At 41.3% G+C, this 14788-nt stretch overlaps 1 protein-coding gene across 1 annotated transcript in view; it reads left to right on the plus strand.

Moving 5' to 3' along the window:
- The window catches only part of adgrf3a (adhesion G protein-coupled receptor F3a), an 82168-nt gene that overhangs the window by 66430 nt on the left and 950 nt on the right, over positions 1–14788 (plus strand). The window contains exons 15-18 of the mRNA XM_048597118.1: positions 773–2161; positions 2261–2302; positions 2399–2434; positions 7290–7353. Coding sequence (XP_048453075.1) covers positions 773–2161; positions 2261–2302; positions 2399–2434; positions 7290–7352 — 1530 coding nt within the window. The 3' untranslated portion in view covers position 7353. The remainder of the gene's footprint in view (positions 1–772; positions 2162–2260; positions 2303–2398; positions 2435–7289; positions 7354–14788) is intronic.

Below are 14788 nucleotides of genomic sequence, written 5' to 3' on the forward strand. Positions count from 1 at the left end.
GACTGCTTTGAATCAAAAGGCATAATGGGCCAAATGCCCTTTTTCTGTAAATATATCAGGTCCAGTGACCCTTCTTCAGAACTCAGTGTAATACCTCTTCAAGGTGTGCATAGTTCTTCAGTTCTGAAGAGGGGTCACTGGACCAGAAACGTTAACTCTGCTTTCTCTGCACAGATGCTACCAGACCTGCTGAGTTTCTCCAGCAATTTCTGATTTTGTTTCTGATTTCCAGCAGGCCCAGTTCCTTGGTTTCTTTTGCCCTTTACTGTGCTCTATCATTCTGTTATTCTTTGATACGGCATGTCATTGAATTGTCTGAACTTGGAACTAATTGACAATACATTCAAATACAATGAGTAAAATTGTAATTGGGGTTGCTCCCATGGAGTTATAGGAGGACCATTATGAGACAAGGGTTGAAACTTGCTGCTAGTAATCAGTAGGAGAAACTTTACTCTGCATATAGCCTTATGTGGAAATGTACTGTGCTGACAGAGGATTAAAAACCAAAGTGTTTCAATCTTTAGCATTGGTAGTTCCACTTTTTCAATAACTTAATAAATTTAACAAAAACTGGAATATTCATATCAGTGATAATCAATCATGAAATGGTATATATGCAGCCAGCAGTAATTAGGATTGATTTTCCATTTAAACATGGCATTTTTGGTGAAGTATTGAAGATTTTGTTCTTATTCCATGACTTGTCATTCTAATTTGTCAGAGAATACTCCTTGTATAATATTATTGTGTCACATTTATTTCCTTACAGGATTTCCTCTCAATAGCAAGCAATGCAACACTAAACGACATAAATAACGAAGAACAAAACAACTTCCATTCAAGCATATTGATGAGATCTGTTGAAAAATTCAGTGAAGCATTTCAATCTCCTGAGGAAAACTACACATTGAATCTTCCAAACATTATGCTTAAGGGGCAAATGTTTAACACTGTTCCCTCAAAAGGTTATCGTGAGATCTTTTCTGAAAATTATACAACTACAGTAGAGATAGAAAGCAACAGTTTGAAAGATAGAGTAAATAATAACTCTTTCACAATATCAAGCATCATATATTCGAACTTAGATCAAAGTTTATCTGCAAAAAACAATCTACCAAATGATGTTAAAGATTACTTTATAAATAGCCTGGTCCAATCAACTACATTGAAAATTAACAGTGGAACAGAGAACATGAACTCCAAGATTACTATCAACATGTCTTTCTCTCCAAGATCAGAAACAGGCAATCTGAAAACTGCAAAGTGTGTTTTTTGGAATTATGATCTCTTTGAAGGGGAAGGTGGCTGGTCAGATGAAGGTTGCAAATCAGTTTTTACTGAGAAAGGAACAAACTGTACCTGCACACACTTGACATCATTTACTGTGCTCATGGCTAAAAAGAAAATAATTATTCCATTTATTGAGGAAATTACCTACACAGGATTGTCCATTTCCATTGGGTCCTTGATATGTTTTATCACTATTGAAATTGTTGTGTGGAACACAGTCATTAAAAACAATGTCACCCGTTTTCGTCATACAACCCTCATCAATACTGCTATTGCTTTGTTATTTGCCCAATTGTTCTTTCTGCTTGGTTCAATTCAACCTGTTAAAGACAATGAAACCTTGTGTACAATTGCTACAATTTTCACCCACTATTTTTTCCTTTCTGTATTCTTTTGGACATTGGCTCAAAGTTTAACACTTCTCTATCGGCTTATCTTTGTTTTCCACCAGATGAGCAAGACAACCTTTATGTCATTTTCTTTTATTCTTGGCTATGTTTGCCCCTTGGCGGTAGTGATTGCTGCAACGACACACTTCATCAGCAAAGGCAAATACAAGAGAGAAGACATATGTTGGCTAAATGTCAGTCCACTTGGAAAAGTCACTGCCTTTGATACATTTATCGTACCAGTTGGATGCATTATTGGAATCAATATGTTTATCCTGACAGTGGTCATTGTGAAATTAATGAGGCCATCTGTATCAGAAGGAAAAAACAAGGAGGACAAAGAAACAATTAAGAAAATCATTAAAGCTGTCCTTATTCTTACTCCAACTTTTGGATTGACTTGGGCCATTGGATTTCTCTTAACTGAGGATAATTCGTATTTTCTCCATTACGCGTTTGCTATTTTAAATTCAGTTCAGGTAAAGTACATCTATGCTACAACTCTGTAGTGTTTGAGAATGATCTGAACTTTGAAAATGATAATGGAGTGTAATGATGTTTAGCCATTTCTCTTTCAGGGTTTATTTATTTTACTAACTTCCAGTATCACAGAGACAAAGGTAAAACATTTTGAGCTTTGTTTTGCTAATTTAAGCATTTTTGCTTCTTACGCACACAATTAATCTTAAATGTTTATTTCTTTCTGTTAATTCTAGGTACGGGTAGCCTTCATAAAGCACTTTAAGTCAATGGTATGTCTTACATTTAAATCTTATATCTCATTATAAGCAATAAGATACATTAGGTAAATTATTGTCTTGATAAAAAAGTGTGGAACAAAAATTTCAACTAAAATGATGCCATTGAAAATTCTTGCATATAATCTTTAGAAATTATTTAGGTTGAAACTTCTTTGGGAATCAGGGTGAGGAAAGACAAGTTAGGGCATGAATGGGGAAAGGGTTCAATAACTAGCTGTTCACTCCAAAGGAACTGGAAGTAACATTTCCTGTAGATTTAGAGGCAGTCAAATAACATCTCCTGGCAAAAGACACACAATCTATAGCCATAATCCAAAAATAAATTATTTTTAATGAACATGTTCAGACATGTTATGACACACCTCCAGGACAGGGTAGGACCTGAGCCATGAGCTTCTAGCACAGAGGCAGGACCACTACTGTAACATTATGATTCATTTTGACAACAAGCTGGTATGTATAACCCCTTCGTGAAGCAGAAGGAGCGCAGAAAAGTGTTTCCAGTCGACTGTATGTCTTGAAACATCAGAGAGGCTTAGAGAAAGCAAATGAAGACGCCTAGTTACTGATAGTTTTTATAAGATTTCCAATTGGTTTGGTAGGCAAAAGTTCAACAAGTGTCATTTTTTAAGCTTGCGCCTTGCCCCGAACTTAAATGTAACCTAGTAGGAAAGAGAAAAAAGTTATGTAATTACATAGCACCTTGCAAAAGCTCAGAAGTTTCCAGATCACTTTGCAGCAGCTAATTAACTATTTTTGAAGGGTCGTCCCCGTTTCAATGTAGGAAATAGTTTGGGCACAACCAGATTTTACAATTAACCATCAGGTAATGACCAAATAGCTGGTTTATACTGACATTGATTAAGAAATAAATACTGGCCAGAATATCAAGGGAACTCCTTTTGTTCCAAAAGTCTCATGGGCTTTTTAAGCAGATCGGACCTTTGGTGTCAAAGGTTAAAGATAGCACTTCAACAGTGCAGCGTTTGCTGACTATTGTGCAGCAGAGCCAAAGCTGTCAGCATCCTGACAAGTCCTCAATACAGAAAGGGAGATAGTGTCAGACTTGTGGATTACTGATGGTGGAGAAAGTCAGTAGTTGACTTGGTCCATTGTACTTAACCATGGTGCAACATGTGTCTGTGTGGGTTTCCTCCGGGTGCTCTGGTTTCCTCTCACAGTTCAAATGTGTGCAGATTAGGTGAATTGGCCATGCTAAATTGCCCATGTTCAGGGATGTGTAGATTAGGTGGGCTATAAGGGAAATGGGTCTGGGTTAGATGCTCTGAGGATCGGTGTGGACTTGTTGGGCCGAAGGGCCTGTTCCCACACTGTAGGGATTCTATGATGACCTATGATGATTTATGGGTTCTGAAGGACTGTCGTATCAGAATTGAAATATTAACTCTGTTTCTTTCTCCACAAATGTTGCCAGACTTGTTGAGTTTCTCCAGCATTTTCAGTGTTTGTTTCAGATTTCCATTATCTGCAGTATTTTGCTTTCATTTGAGAGCAACAATTCTGACTGCGTTCACTATTGAATAACAAACTCTCCCTGTGCAACTGGAATACTTCTGTGCTAAATCACAGTCCAAATTTGTTGATTGAAGAGCATATAGGGTGGATTTAATGTCACCTCCTCCCCTTACCCAGAGAATGGTCACAGTAGCAGAACAATTAATATGGTGAGAAGGTATGGGATGGGCAGCGTCACATTCCCGTCTGCCTCCAGTTAAGCGCAGGGTGGAGGAGGTCAAGGTTAGTCTACCCACCCTAGGCCAGTTGAAGCCATCAACTGTCTAGTTAACAGCCAGTTAAAGGCCTCAGCCCTCTGCGACTGACATTCTACCAGCAACAGCATAGGATGCACCACGGATGCCTGCTTCATTGAGCCCATTATCCATGTATTTGTGCTGCTCATCTTTCCAGGTTTCATGCAATACCAGCAGTGACCACCAGAGGGAGTTAAATATTCCAGACCATAATGTTTTAGAAAGGATAGGACGGGAATGAAGGGTAGTGATAATGAATGCAGAATTTGGGTTTGATAGCACTCAATAATTGGCTGCTATCGGGGGCAAATGTTTGTGTGTTCATGTCTGCCAGGGCTATCAATTGAGACATTAGCAGACATTAGCGCTGTCAACACACTGAGCAGTCAAACTGTGGCTTGAAACAGCAGGCAGGGAGCAGGATGAGTTGGACTGGCAGAGCAAAAAGGAGAAGGAAAGAGGTAGAACGTCTTGCTTGTCCTTTTCTGCGTTGGACATATATGGAAAGATATTCAGTGAATGAGATGCCAACACCACAACCCCAATTCCCATCTACTAACACAACAGCAGCTACACACTGCTTATCAACTGTGTCACTGATCTGTAGCAACGGTGAAATAAAAGCCAATGTAAAATAAACATTCTAATCCATATACATAAAAGAAGTCATGCAATATCACATTCAAACCCTTGTACATTGTTTTGGGTGCTGTTGTCTATCCTTAGCCCAACAGAGTGCTACCACAGTAGATAAAGAAGAGTGATGGAAAGTTGGTCAATTTCGGTGAAGAAAACTACAGATAACTTTGGAGATAACACAGTGTGGAGTTGGAGGAACACAGCAGGCCAGGCAGCATCAGAGGAGCAGGAAAGCTGATGTTTTGGAACGGGACCCTTCAGACTTTCCTGTTCCTCTGATGCTGCCTGGCCTGCTGTGTTTCTCCAGCTCCACACTGTTATCTCTGACTCCAGCATCGGCAATTCTTACTATCTCTGAGATAACTTTGGAGGATGACTTTGAGCCACTCTATGCCTGATACAGACTGCACCATTTTGGAATGTTTGAAAGCAGTCTGTCTAACTGACAAGCAACAGGAGGGGTACTGAAGTCATGGCAAGGGTGGGAGGATGAACACTGGTATCCTGAGAAAGGGGACCAGTTTTGCGTTTCATGGAACTACATTCCCCAAAATAGTAGCCCTGTAATCCTGGTGATCTGGTACAGCGCAGATTAGTCAAAAGCTACGAAATGTAGCAGACCCCTTGGAACACTTCCAGAATCATGATAGCAGTAGTGTGAGCCTGCATGACAACAAGCTGACCCAGCATACCTTCAGCCTAAGTTTCCAAAACAATACTCAGACTTTTGGGAAATCTACTTGTATTGCAACGGAGGCTCAGACTTTTGCATTATAGAACGTAGAACGATACAGCAGAGGAACAGGCCCTTCGGCCCATCATGTCTGCACCAACAATGCTGCCATTCTACACTAATCCCATCTGCCTACATATGGTCCACATCCCTCCATTCCCCACCTGTTCATGAGTCTGTCTAAATGCCTTTTAAATGTTGCTATTGTATCTGCTTCTACCACCATCCCTGGCAGTATATTCCAGGCACCTACCATCCTCTGTGTAAAAAACTTGACTCGCATATCTCCAATATTCTAGTCAAAATAGTCTAGGTTTGTTCAATCTCTCCTTATAGCTAATGGATTCTGATCCAGGCAACATCCTGGTAAATCTCTTTTGCACCCTCTCCAAAGCCTCCACGTCCTTTCTATGGTGAGGTAACCAGAACTGCACACAACACTGTGAATGTAGCCAAACTAAGGTCTGTACAGCTGCAACATGACTGGCCAACATTCGTCCCAAAATCAAGTTGGGTTGCCATTTTCAAAACTCCATGAAGTCTCCCCAGTCCCATGAAAATCTACCCCTTGTGTCAGAGAAGAGGATAATATAACTGACATTTCTTGGAAATTAGTCAAGGACTGGAATTCCTCAAAGTTAATGTCAACAAGAAAGAGGAATAGAAAATAAAATAATGCTAAATTGGCAAATGCCTAGAACATGATATTTTCCAACTCAGGGGTTTAAATAAAGAAGTTGCAGATGCTTTAGTCATAACTTGCTAAAGGTCTGTCAATTCAGGGATTCAGATTGAGTAATTACAAATGTAGATCTAATATTTCAAATACAAATTTAAAAAGAGTAGGTCATGCATAAAATCTAACTGAAAGGATTTGAGGAATTCTAGACCTGGTTAGGACACTGTTTGGGGAGTGGAAGACAAAGTATGGATAATAGGAATTGAAAGGGATAACTACTAGTACTCTACTTTCACGTGAGGGAAAAATTAGATGTCTAGTTTGAGTATCCTTTTGATGGCCTCCCAAGATAATGCGAAAAGATATAATGTGTGCCCTGCAACAGACCTTAGTGGGCTGTTGCTATGATATGTTCCATGGTCTCAAAACAGTAGACACAAACACATTTAAAGTTATCTCTCATCTTTCTCCAATGGAGAACTTACACAATGCAGGTTCAGTTGAGTGCTGTCCATTGTCTTCAAAGGAGCTCAAAACCAGAGACTTCTGCTATTGTGTCAATGCTGAGGTGCTGGTTCTTCATGTTGCTTGAGTTCTCCAATTCTGTCAGTGCAAATATGAATTTGACACCATCTGCATGACTATTAACAGCCATTTCAGTGCTCTTTAGAGTGCTTCCATGATTGTATTTCAAGACTTTGTGAATGGGAAGCTTGGTGTTGGTTTGTGACGAACAGAGCAAGATAGTAGCACAGTGATTGGAGGCTGGACAATGTGAGACAGCAGCAAAATCCATTCAGTCAAAGAGGAGTTATGCACCCCTGGCAGCGTTCGCATGACAGCATTTAGTGGCATGTCCCTGGTCTTTATTTGATGGTTGCAAGACGATAATATACAGCAGTATTCTGCAGCAGAATAGGTCACGTTTGCCAGGTCTTTTTAAAAAAAAATGAATGTGTCTATGTTCTTTAAAACTACTAAAGAGATATTGCAAGTAGTACTCTATGGCTTTAACTTTTTCAGACTCTTCAAAGTACATCTGAGACTGTCTACTCAAAAACAACATCTCATTCAATTAAAAAATAAGGTGAGTAAAATTAGTAGCAATTCCACAGAAGTTTTTGAAACTCAAGAACAGCAAAAGGAAAAAATAACCATTTGGACTATCAGGTCAGTTCCTTAGTGCTGACTCACATATAACCTACTATATTGTGGAAATCATTTAGAGCATAGTCTGCTTTTATCAGGAACAAAAACAAAGTTGCTGGAAAAGCTCAGCAGGTCTGGCAGCATTTGTGAAGGAGAAAACAGAGTTAACGTTTTGGGTCCAGTGACCCTTCCTCAGCCCTGTTTGTACCAATCATGGTGGTGGATTTTCCAATGGACCGAATCACTAACATTAAGACAGCATTGACAAGAATATGCTAGGAAATTGGATGAAAATCTATTCTATCAGACCCCATGTGAATTGTGCAGCATTCATTCTTTCAGAAGGCGTAAAGTTTTCTGATGTATCCAATTATTGGTACAAGCATAGTTATCATGTAAACATAGTGTTAAATTACATTTTGATTTGATCTCATTTATTATTGTCACATGTACTGAAATATAGTGAAAAATATTGTTTAGCGTGCTATGCAGACAAATCCTACCTTGTGCAAGTACATCAGGGTAATAGAACAGAATGCAGAATACAGTGTTACAGCTACAGAAAAGGTGCAGAGAAAGATCAACTCTAATGTATGAGAAATCCGTTGATAAGCCTGATAACAACGGGAAAGAAGCTTTTCTTGAATCTGTTGGTATGTCTTTTCAAACTTTTGTGTCTCCTGCCCAATGGAAGAGGGCGGAAGAGAGTGTAACCAGGGTGGGAGGGGTCTTTGATGATGTGGCTGCTTTCCCGAGGCAGTGGGAAGTGTAGACGGAGTCACTGGAATGAAGGCTGGTTTTTGTGATGGACTGGGCTGTGTTTCCAACTCTCTGTAATTTCTTGTGGTCTTGGGCAAAGCAGTTACCATACCAAGCTGGGGTTTCCCAATCTCAATTTGTTGTTGTGGTGTAGAAGCCCAGAAGAGTGTAATATTTTGAAGAATTGCGATAAGAATTTAGTGAAATTTAGTGAGGCATAACCACTGACATTTTCAATTATTTATCTTACAGATTTATTGAGTTCAATTTTTTTTTAGTTCAATATTAGGAACTATTTAAAGATGTTAACTTGGTACCTAAACCATTGGTCCATTTCAATCAGAAATGAGGAATGAGTTAAAGAGAGTTGGTAAGAACTGCAGATGCTGGAGTCAGAGATAACACAGTGTAGAGCTGGAGGAACACGGCAGGCCAGGCAGCATCAGAGGAGCAGGAAAGTTGATGTTTCGGGTCCAGCTCGACACTGTTAAAGTGAGAGAGGTGTGATCAGTTATTTTCAGATTGGCTGTTTTCAGTTGTGAGTGAGACAACTTATGTGAAGTGTCTAAGAGAGTTTTGATTTCTTTTGTGGGAGTTTGGAGCTACTGGAAATTGGGGATCATTGGGGCTGTATTTTTATCTGATGAATGGGGGCCTTGGGGTCACGGTGAGAAGGAGGTTCTGAGGCTGGACTTACGGTAGACAGATCCATTTGACAATTTTACAAAGCCTCCTAATTGGCTGCCTTTCAGCCTGTCATCCAATTAAAGATGGCGCCCGCCCAGTCACAAGACTGGCAGCTTAGAGACTACAATGTCACTTGGAGATAAATTGCTGCTGATAAATTCTGGAGACATCAGATATGCAGGTAGCCGAAGAAAAGTGTTTTAAAAATTCACAGGCTGACTTTTGGAGGAGAAACCTTCGACCACTAGTAGACCACTTGCCAGTAGCTGGTGCCTCCCCAGATGCCAGAGAGCTGTGACAGCAAAATACACTGACTCCTAACAGGGCCTTTATCTGTGTAAACTGGCTGCCTGCCTCCTTGAGTTAGGCAGCCTGTACATTTCCACTACCACCAATGGTAAAATGCCCCAGTGGCAGCAGCACTTTGAGAAGCCAATCCAAGCTTGTACCTAGTTTCTTTACCAGCCCCTGTGCCTCCCAGCCTGCCTCTTGCAGACTGGTAAAATTTAGTCCATTCCCTCCAGAATTGACCATCTAAGTTAAAGTGCAACATGAACATTTTGTGTAGAAAGAGAAATGTGACTGACCACCTGCATAGCCAAATGGAGATTCCCAGAGTTGTTGGAACTATTGGTTAATAAATTGGCCTGAATCTTATCTCTCAGGCTGAAAGGGTTATTCAGACAGGTTTCCTACTCTGTAAACCTCTTACGCAGAGACTGGCTGGAGCAAGGGCCCTGCCTCAGTGCATCAACACCTTGTGAAAAAACAATAGCACAAAACGCAGCACTCCTGCCCTCACTCCTCATGGTCACTCCCAAAATACCCATGTCCCAACAATACACCTCGGCATCCCTATATCCCTTATGCCCTCTATGACTTCATGACCCTCTCACCCCTATGGCCCTTCAAGCCCTCCATGCTTACCTCTGTACCATGCCCATGGTCCTTCATACCCTCAATATCAAGTTAATTCTCTAGTATCCATCCCAGCATATCTCCGTGAACCTATCTCCCATGACTCACAATAATTCCTGAGCCACCACATTTTCCATGCATTGTAACCAATGCTCCTCACCCATCATCTTTGCCCTATGCCCACAGTATGCAACATTGGCAGATATCAATACCCATGCTGAGATTAAATAAAGTTCTTAAGTTTTTGAGAAGATTTATAGCTTGGGTTGTGGATAAGGTTGTAGACTTGCTCGCCAAGCAGGTGTGTTTGGTTGCAGACGTTTCGTCACCCTGCTAGGTAACACCATCAGTGCGCCTCCGGTGAAGCATTGGTCTTCTGTCCCGCTTGTTAATTACATGCCTCGGTTTGCTGGGGTGGTTGGTATTACTTCCGGTTCTGTTTTTCAGCGGTTTGTATATTGGGTCCAGTTCATTGTGTTTGTTGATGGAGTTCTGTTTGGAATGCCAGACCTCCAAGAATTCCCTGGCACGTCTCTGTTTGTTTCATGCTATTATGGATGTGTTGTCCCAGATGAATTCGTGTCCTTCTTTGTCCGTGTGTGTTCAGACCAGTGAGAATTGGTCGTGTCTCTTTGTGGCTAGTTGGTGTTTGTGTGTCCTTGTTGCCAATTTTCTTCCAGTTTGGCCTATGTGATGTTTACAAAGAGAAATGACAACTTCTCACTGATCTCAATACACACGGACAGAGAAGTACACAAATTTGACTGGGACATCAGACAAAAGCACAAGCCAAACAGAGACATGCCAGGGAATTCCTGGAGGCCTGGCATTCCAACCGGAACTCCATCAACAAACACATTGAAATGGACCCAATATACAAACCACTGAAGAATAGAACCAGAAGTGATGCCAACCACCCCAGCAAACCGAGGCATATAAATAACAAGTGGGACAGAACGCCAATGCTTCACCGGAGGTGCACTGACGATGTTACCTAGCAGGGTGACAAAATGTCTGCAACCAAACACACCGGCTCGGCAAGCAAGTCTACAACCTCAAAGCTCTTAAGTGTCTATTGATGATAGAATATTAAATAAACTCTCATTGATTAAAAAAGAAATTGACTGCATTTAACTTCCTTTAATTCCTTAAAAAAGAAGCATTGAACTCCATTCTCTCATGTCAGAAAATGTATAACTACTTGGACCTGTCAATCAAACTGTGAAATAATAGTAGGCTTCCCACTGTGATAATGGAAGGCTGTGAAATCAGTCATGAAGTATTAATCCTGTAATGATAGACTTATGTCAACTGGTAGGCTTTAAGCTTATGCCAACTAACAGTAATTGCTGAGTTTTTAACACAACAGACAGTTTTGTTTTCAAAAATTTAAATTACAGGAATTTTAAATGCCATGAAAGATTGACAACTCCCTTTGAAAGTTATGCAGACTGTTTATTTTTATAACTCGTTTTGACTTGAATGAACTTGACAGCTCCAATAAGTTTATGCACTTCTTACACATTGCGATGTTTACTTCTAAGAAAACAAAAAGGTGAAATATACCTCTCTGAAAGGACACTTGCATCCCCCCGAGACCGTATCCAAAAGAGTACCTTACCTCTCAAAGCAGCTCTGATAATTTTAGATTTTCTCCTCCCAGGTATAAAATAAATGCACAATTCATTTTTTAGACCACCCATGAATGAAAAATCACATCATTTTTGTCACTGCACTTTAACATGTTCAAGTTACGTCTGTGGACGATTGAAACTATGTGAATATTGGAACCCACATGCATTGCTTCAACTCCTGTCAAAATAGCAGGTGCCATGTTCAGGAGCAGAAAAGATAATGAAGCAGCTATGCTGGCCTGAATTACTTAATTGTAAGTAGGTTTAAGATCTTAAAGGTAGAGTTTAAAGAGTTAGGGACTAAAAATAAAACCAAATCTCAAGAGCGATAACTTTCAAACAGTTTATTATGCCACCTGCTGGGCAGCCCATGAAAAAGAAAATTGAGAAAGTCCATGTGAATAGAACAGAAAGGTGAAAAGGCCCTGTGAACAACAGTCAGCGTAATATGCAAGATTGCAGTGTCATGAGGAAAAAGAAACTGAGGGAATGAACTTGAGGAGTCCCTATAGGAAGCAAAGTGTGAGGAAGTGCTGTTGAGGTATCTGTGAGAGCTTATCATGAATTTTGGTCAATGATCTACTCCCACGAATAAAGAGAGAGGAGTTAAGGATGGAAAAGGAAGAGTGAGAGATAGACCATGCAGAAGATCTAGGTAACATTAACATTTGAGAGCAAAGTCCATGAAATTTCAATTTCAGAATGAGGGCAGCAAAAAGCACCTTAATTGATACATTGATTGTCATAAGTCCACTCAGAAAGAAAGGTGAAGGAGGGAGGTTGAATAAGACTGGGTTTGGTCGATGAGGTTCTTGACTTTGTGCATGCTATTTCCCATACTTCTGCTTTTATCCCTCCTTCCTATATTAATCAATGGGCTCCCCTTGTCCCCACCCTCAACATCATCAGCTTCAATATTTGCAGGTCATCCTCTTTCATTTCTGCCTCCTCCACTGTGATGCTTTCAGCAATCACATCTTCCTCCCCCTCAACTTTCACCATTCTGAAGGGATTCTTCTCTGTGTGATACCCTGGTGCACACCTTTTATATCCTCCCTCCTCACAGTTCAAGACTTCAATTTTCCAATTGGTGGAACAATAATTCAGTTGTACCTCTTCCAATTTAACATATTGTACTTGCTGCTTTATATTGGGGAGACCATACACAGACCAGATGATTGTTTTGTGGAATACCTCCATACAGTGCACAAGCCAGATCCTGAGCTTCTATTTGCCTGTCATTTTAATTCTCCAGCTGGCTCCCACTTTGATCTTTCTATCTGTGGCCTCCTCATAGAATCCCTACAGTGTGGGAACAGGCCGTTCGGCCCAACAAGTCTACACTGACCCTCAGAACATCCCATCCAGACCCATCTCCCTAATCTACACATCCCTGAACACTATGGACAATTTAGCACGACCAATCCACCCAGGCTACACATCTTTGGACTATGGGAGGAAACCCACGCAGACAATGTACAAACTCCACACAGACAGTCACCAAAGGTGGAATCGAACCTGGGTTCCTGCCACTGTGAGGCGCAGTGCTAACCACTGAGCCACCATTCCACTCTACCTCCTGTAGCTCTTTACTGAAGCTGAATACAGCCCAAAAAGCACCTCAACTTTCACCTAGGAATTTTACAGGCCTCTGGCCTCAACATTACAATCCAATAAATTTAGATTGTAGTGTCTGTCCAAATTTTGTTTCAATTTATCTGGTTTGGTTTTCTCTCTTATTTCCTTACCTTTGCTTTTGGACCACATCTATTCAGGATCCAGCTATTCACACCTCCTCCAGATACATTTGTTGTTTTTTCACTTGGCTATTACTATTCCCATTGGCCTTCTATCAGGGAAATAAATTGTCACTTAATCCCTCATGCCCTCCACACAATAACAGACTTTTCTTTTTGTTCTTTATTCTATCTCCCATCCCCTCCACCACACCCCTGACTCCACTCACTTGCTCAAAACACTTGCGTTTCTAACTACCCAGTTCTGCTGAAAGGTCACAACTCAAAAATTAACTTCCTGTGTCTGCAAATGGGCAGCACAGCGGTTCAGTGGTTAGCTCTGCTGCCTCATAGCACCAGGGACCTGGGTTTGATTCCACCCGCAGGCAACTGTCTGTGTGGAGTTTGCACATTCGGCCTATGTCTGTGTGGGTTTCCTCCCACTGTCCAAAGGTGTGCAGATTGGGTGGATTGGCAATGCTAAATTGTCCATAGTGTCCTGGGATGTGCAGGCTAAATGGATTAGCCATGGGAAACGCAGGGCTATAGGGAGACCATGGGTCTGGGTGGGATGCTGTTTGGAGGGTCATTGTGGACTCAATGACCCAAATGGCCTGTTTCCACACTGTAGGGATTCTATGAAATGTCAGCAGAAATGCTGAGAATTTTCAACAATTTATGTTTTGATTTCAGATTTTAGCATCCATAGTGTCTTGCTTGTGTGTTTATGAATTCAGTGATCTCTGATTTGTAAGTCTGCGTACATTTTGCTATATAAGTTAATAGACAGGAAATTATGCCTGAATTTAATTTTCCAGATTCTGATATAATTTATAATTGGCACCAATAATTTAAAAATTTCAATTTGACAATAACAATAGTTTCAAATGATTAGAGATAACAAGGTGTAGAGCTGGATGAACACAGCAGGCCAAGCAGCATCAGAGGAGCAGGAAAGCTGACATTTCGGGCCTAGACACTTCTTCAGAAATGGGGGAGGGAAAAGGGGTTCTGAAATAAATAGCGAGAGAGGGGGAGGTGGATAGAAGATGAATAGAGGAGAAGATAGGTGGAGAGGAACACAGACAGGTCAAAGAGGCGGGGATGGAGCCAGTAAAGGTGAGTGTAGGTGGGGAGTTAGGGAGGAGATGGGTCAGTCCAGGGAGGACAGACAGGTTAAGGGGGTGGGATGAGGTTAGTAGGTAGGAGATGGGAGTGGGGCTTGAGGTGGGAGGTGGGGATAGGTGGGAGGAAGGACAGGTTAGGGAGGCGGGGACGAGCTGGGCTGGTTTTGGGATGCGGTAGGGGGAGGGGAGATTTTGAAGCTTGTGAAGTCCACATTGATACCATTGGGCTGCAGGGTTCCCAAGCAGAATATGAGTTGCTGTTCCTGCAACCTTCAGGTGGCATCCTTGTGGCACTGCAGGAGGCCCAGGATGGACATGTCGTCTGAGGAATGGGAGGGGGAGTTGAAATGGTTCGCAACTGGAACGTGCAGTTGCTTAGTGCGAACCAAGCGCAGGTGTTCTGCAAAGCGGTCCCCAAGCCTCTGCTTGGTTTCCCCGATGTAGAGGAGGCCACAGCGGATGCAGTATACCACATTAGCAGATGTGCAGGTGAACATCTGCTTGATGTGGAA

Source organism: Rhincodon typus, chromosome 5 (genome assembly GCF_021869965.1).
Source record: "Rhincodon typus isolate 14 chromosome 5, sRhiTyp1.1, whole genome shotgun sequence".
Taxonomy (NCBI): Eukaryota; Metazoa; Chordata; class Chondrichthyes; order Orectolobiformes; family Rhincodontidae; genus Rhincodon; species Rhincodon typus.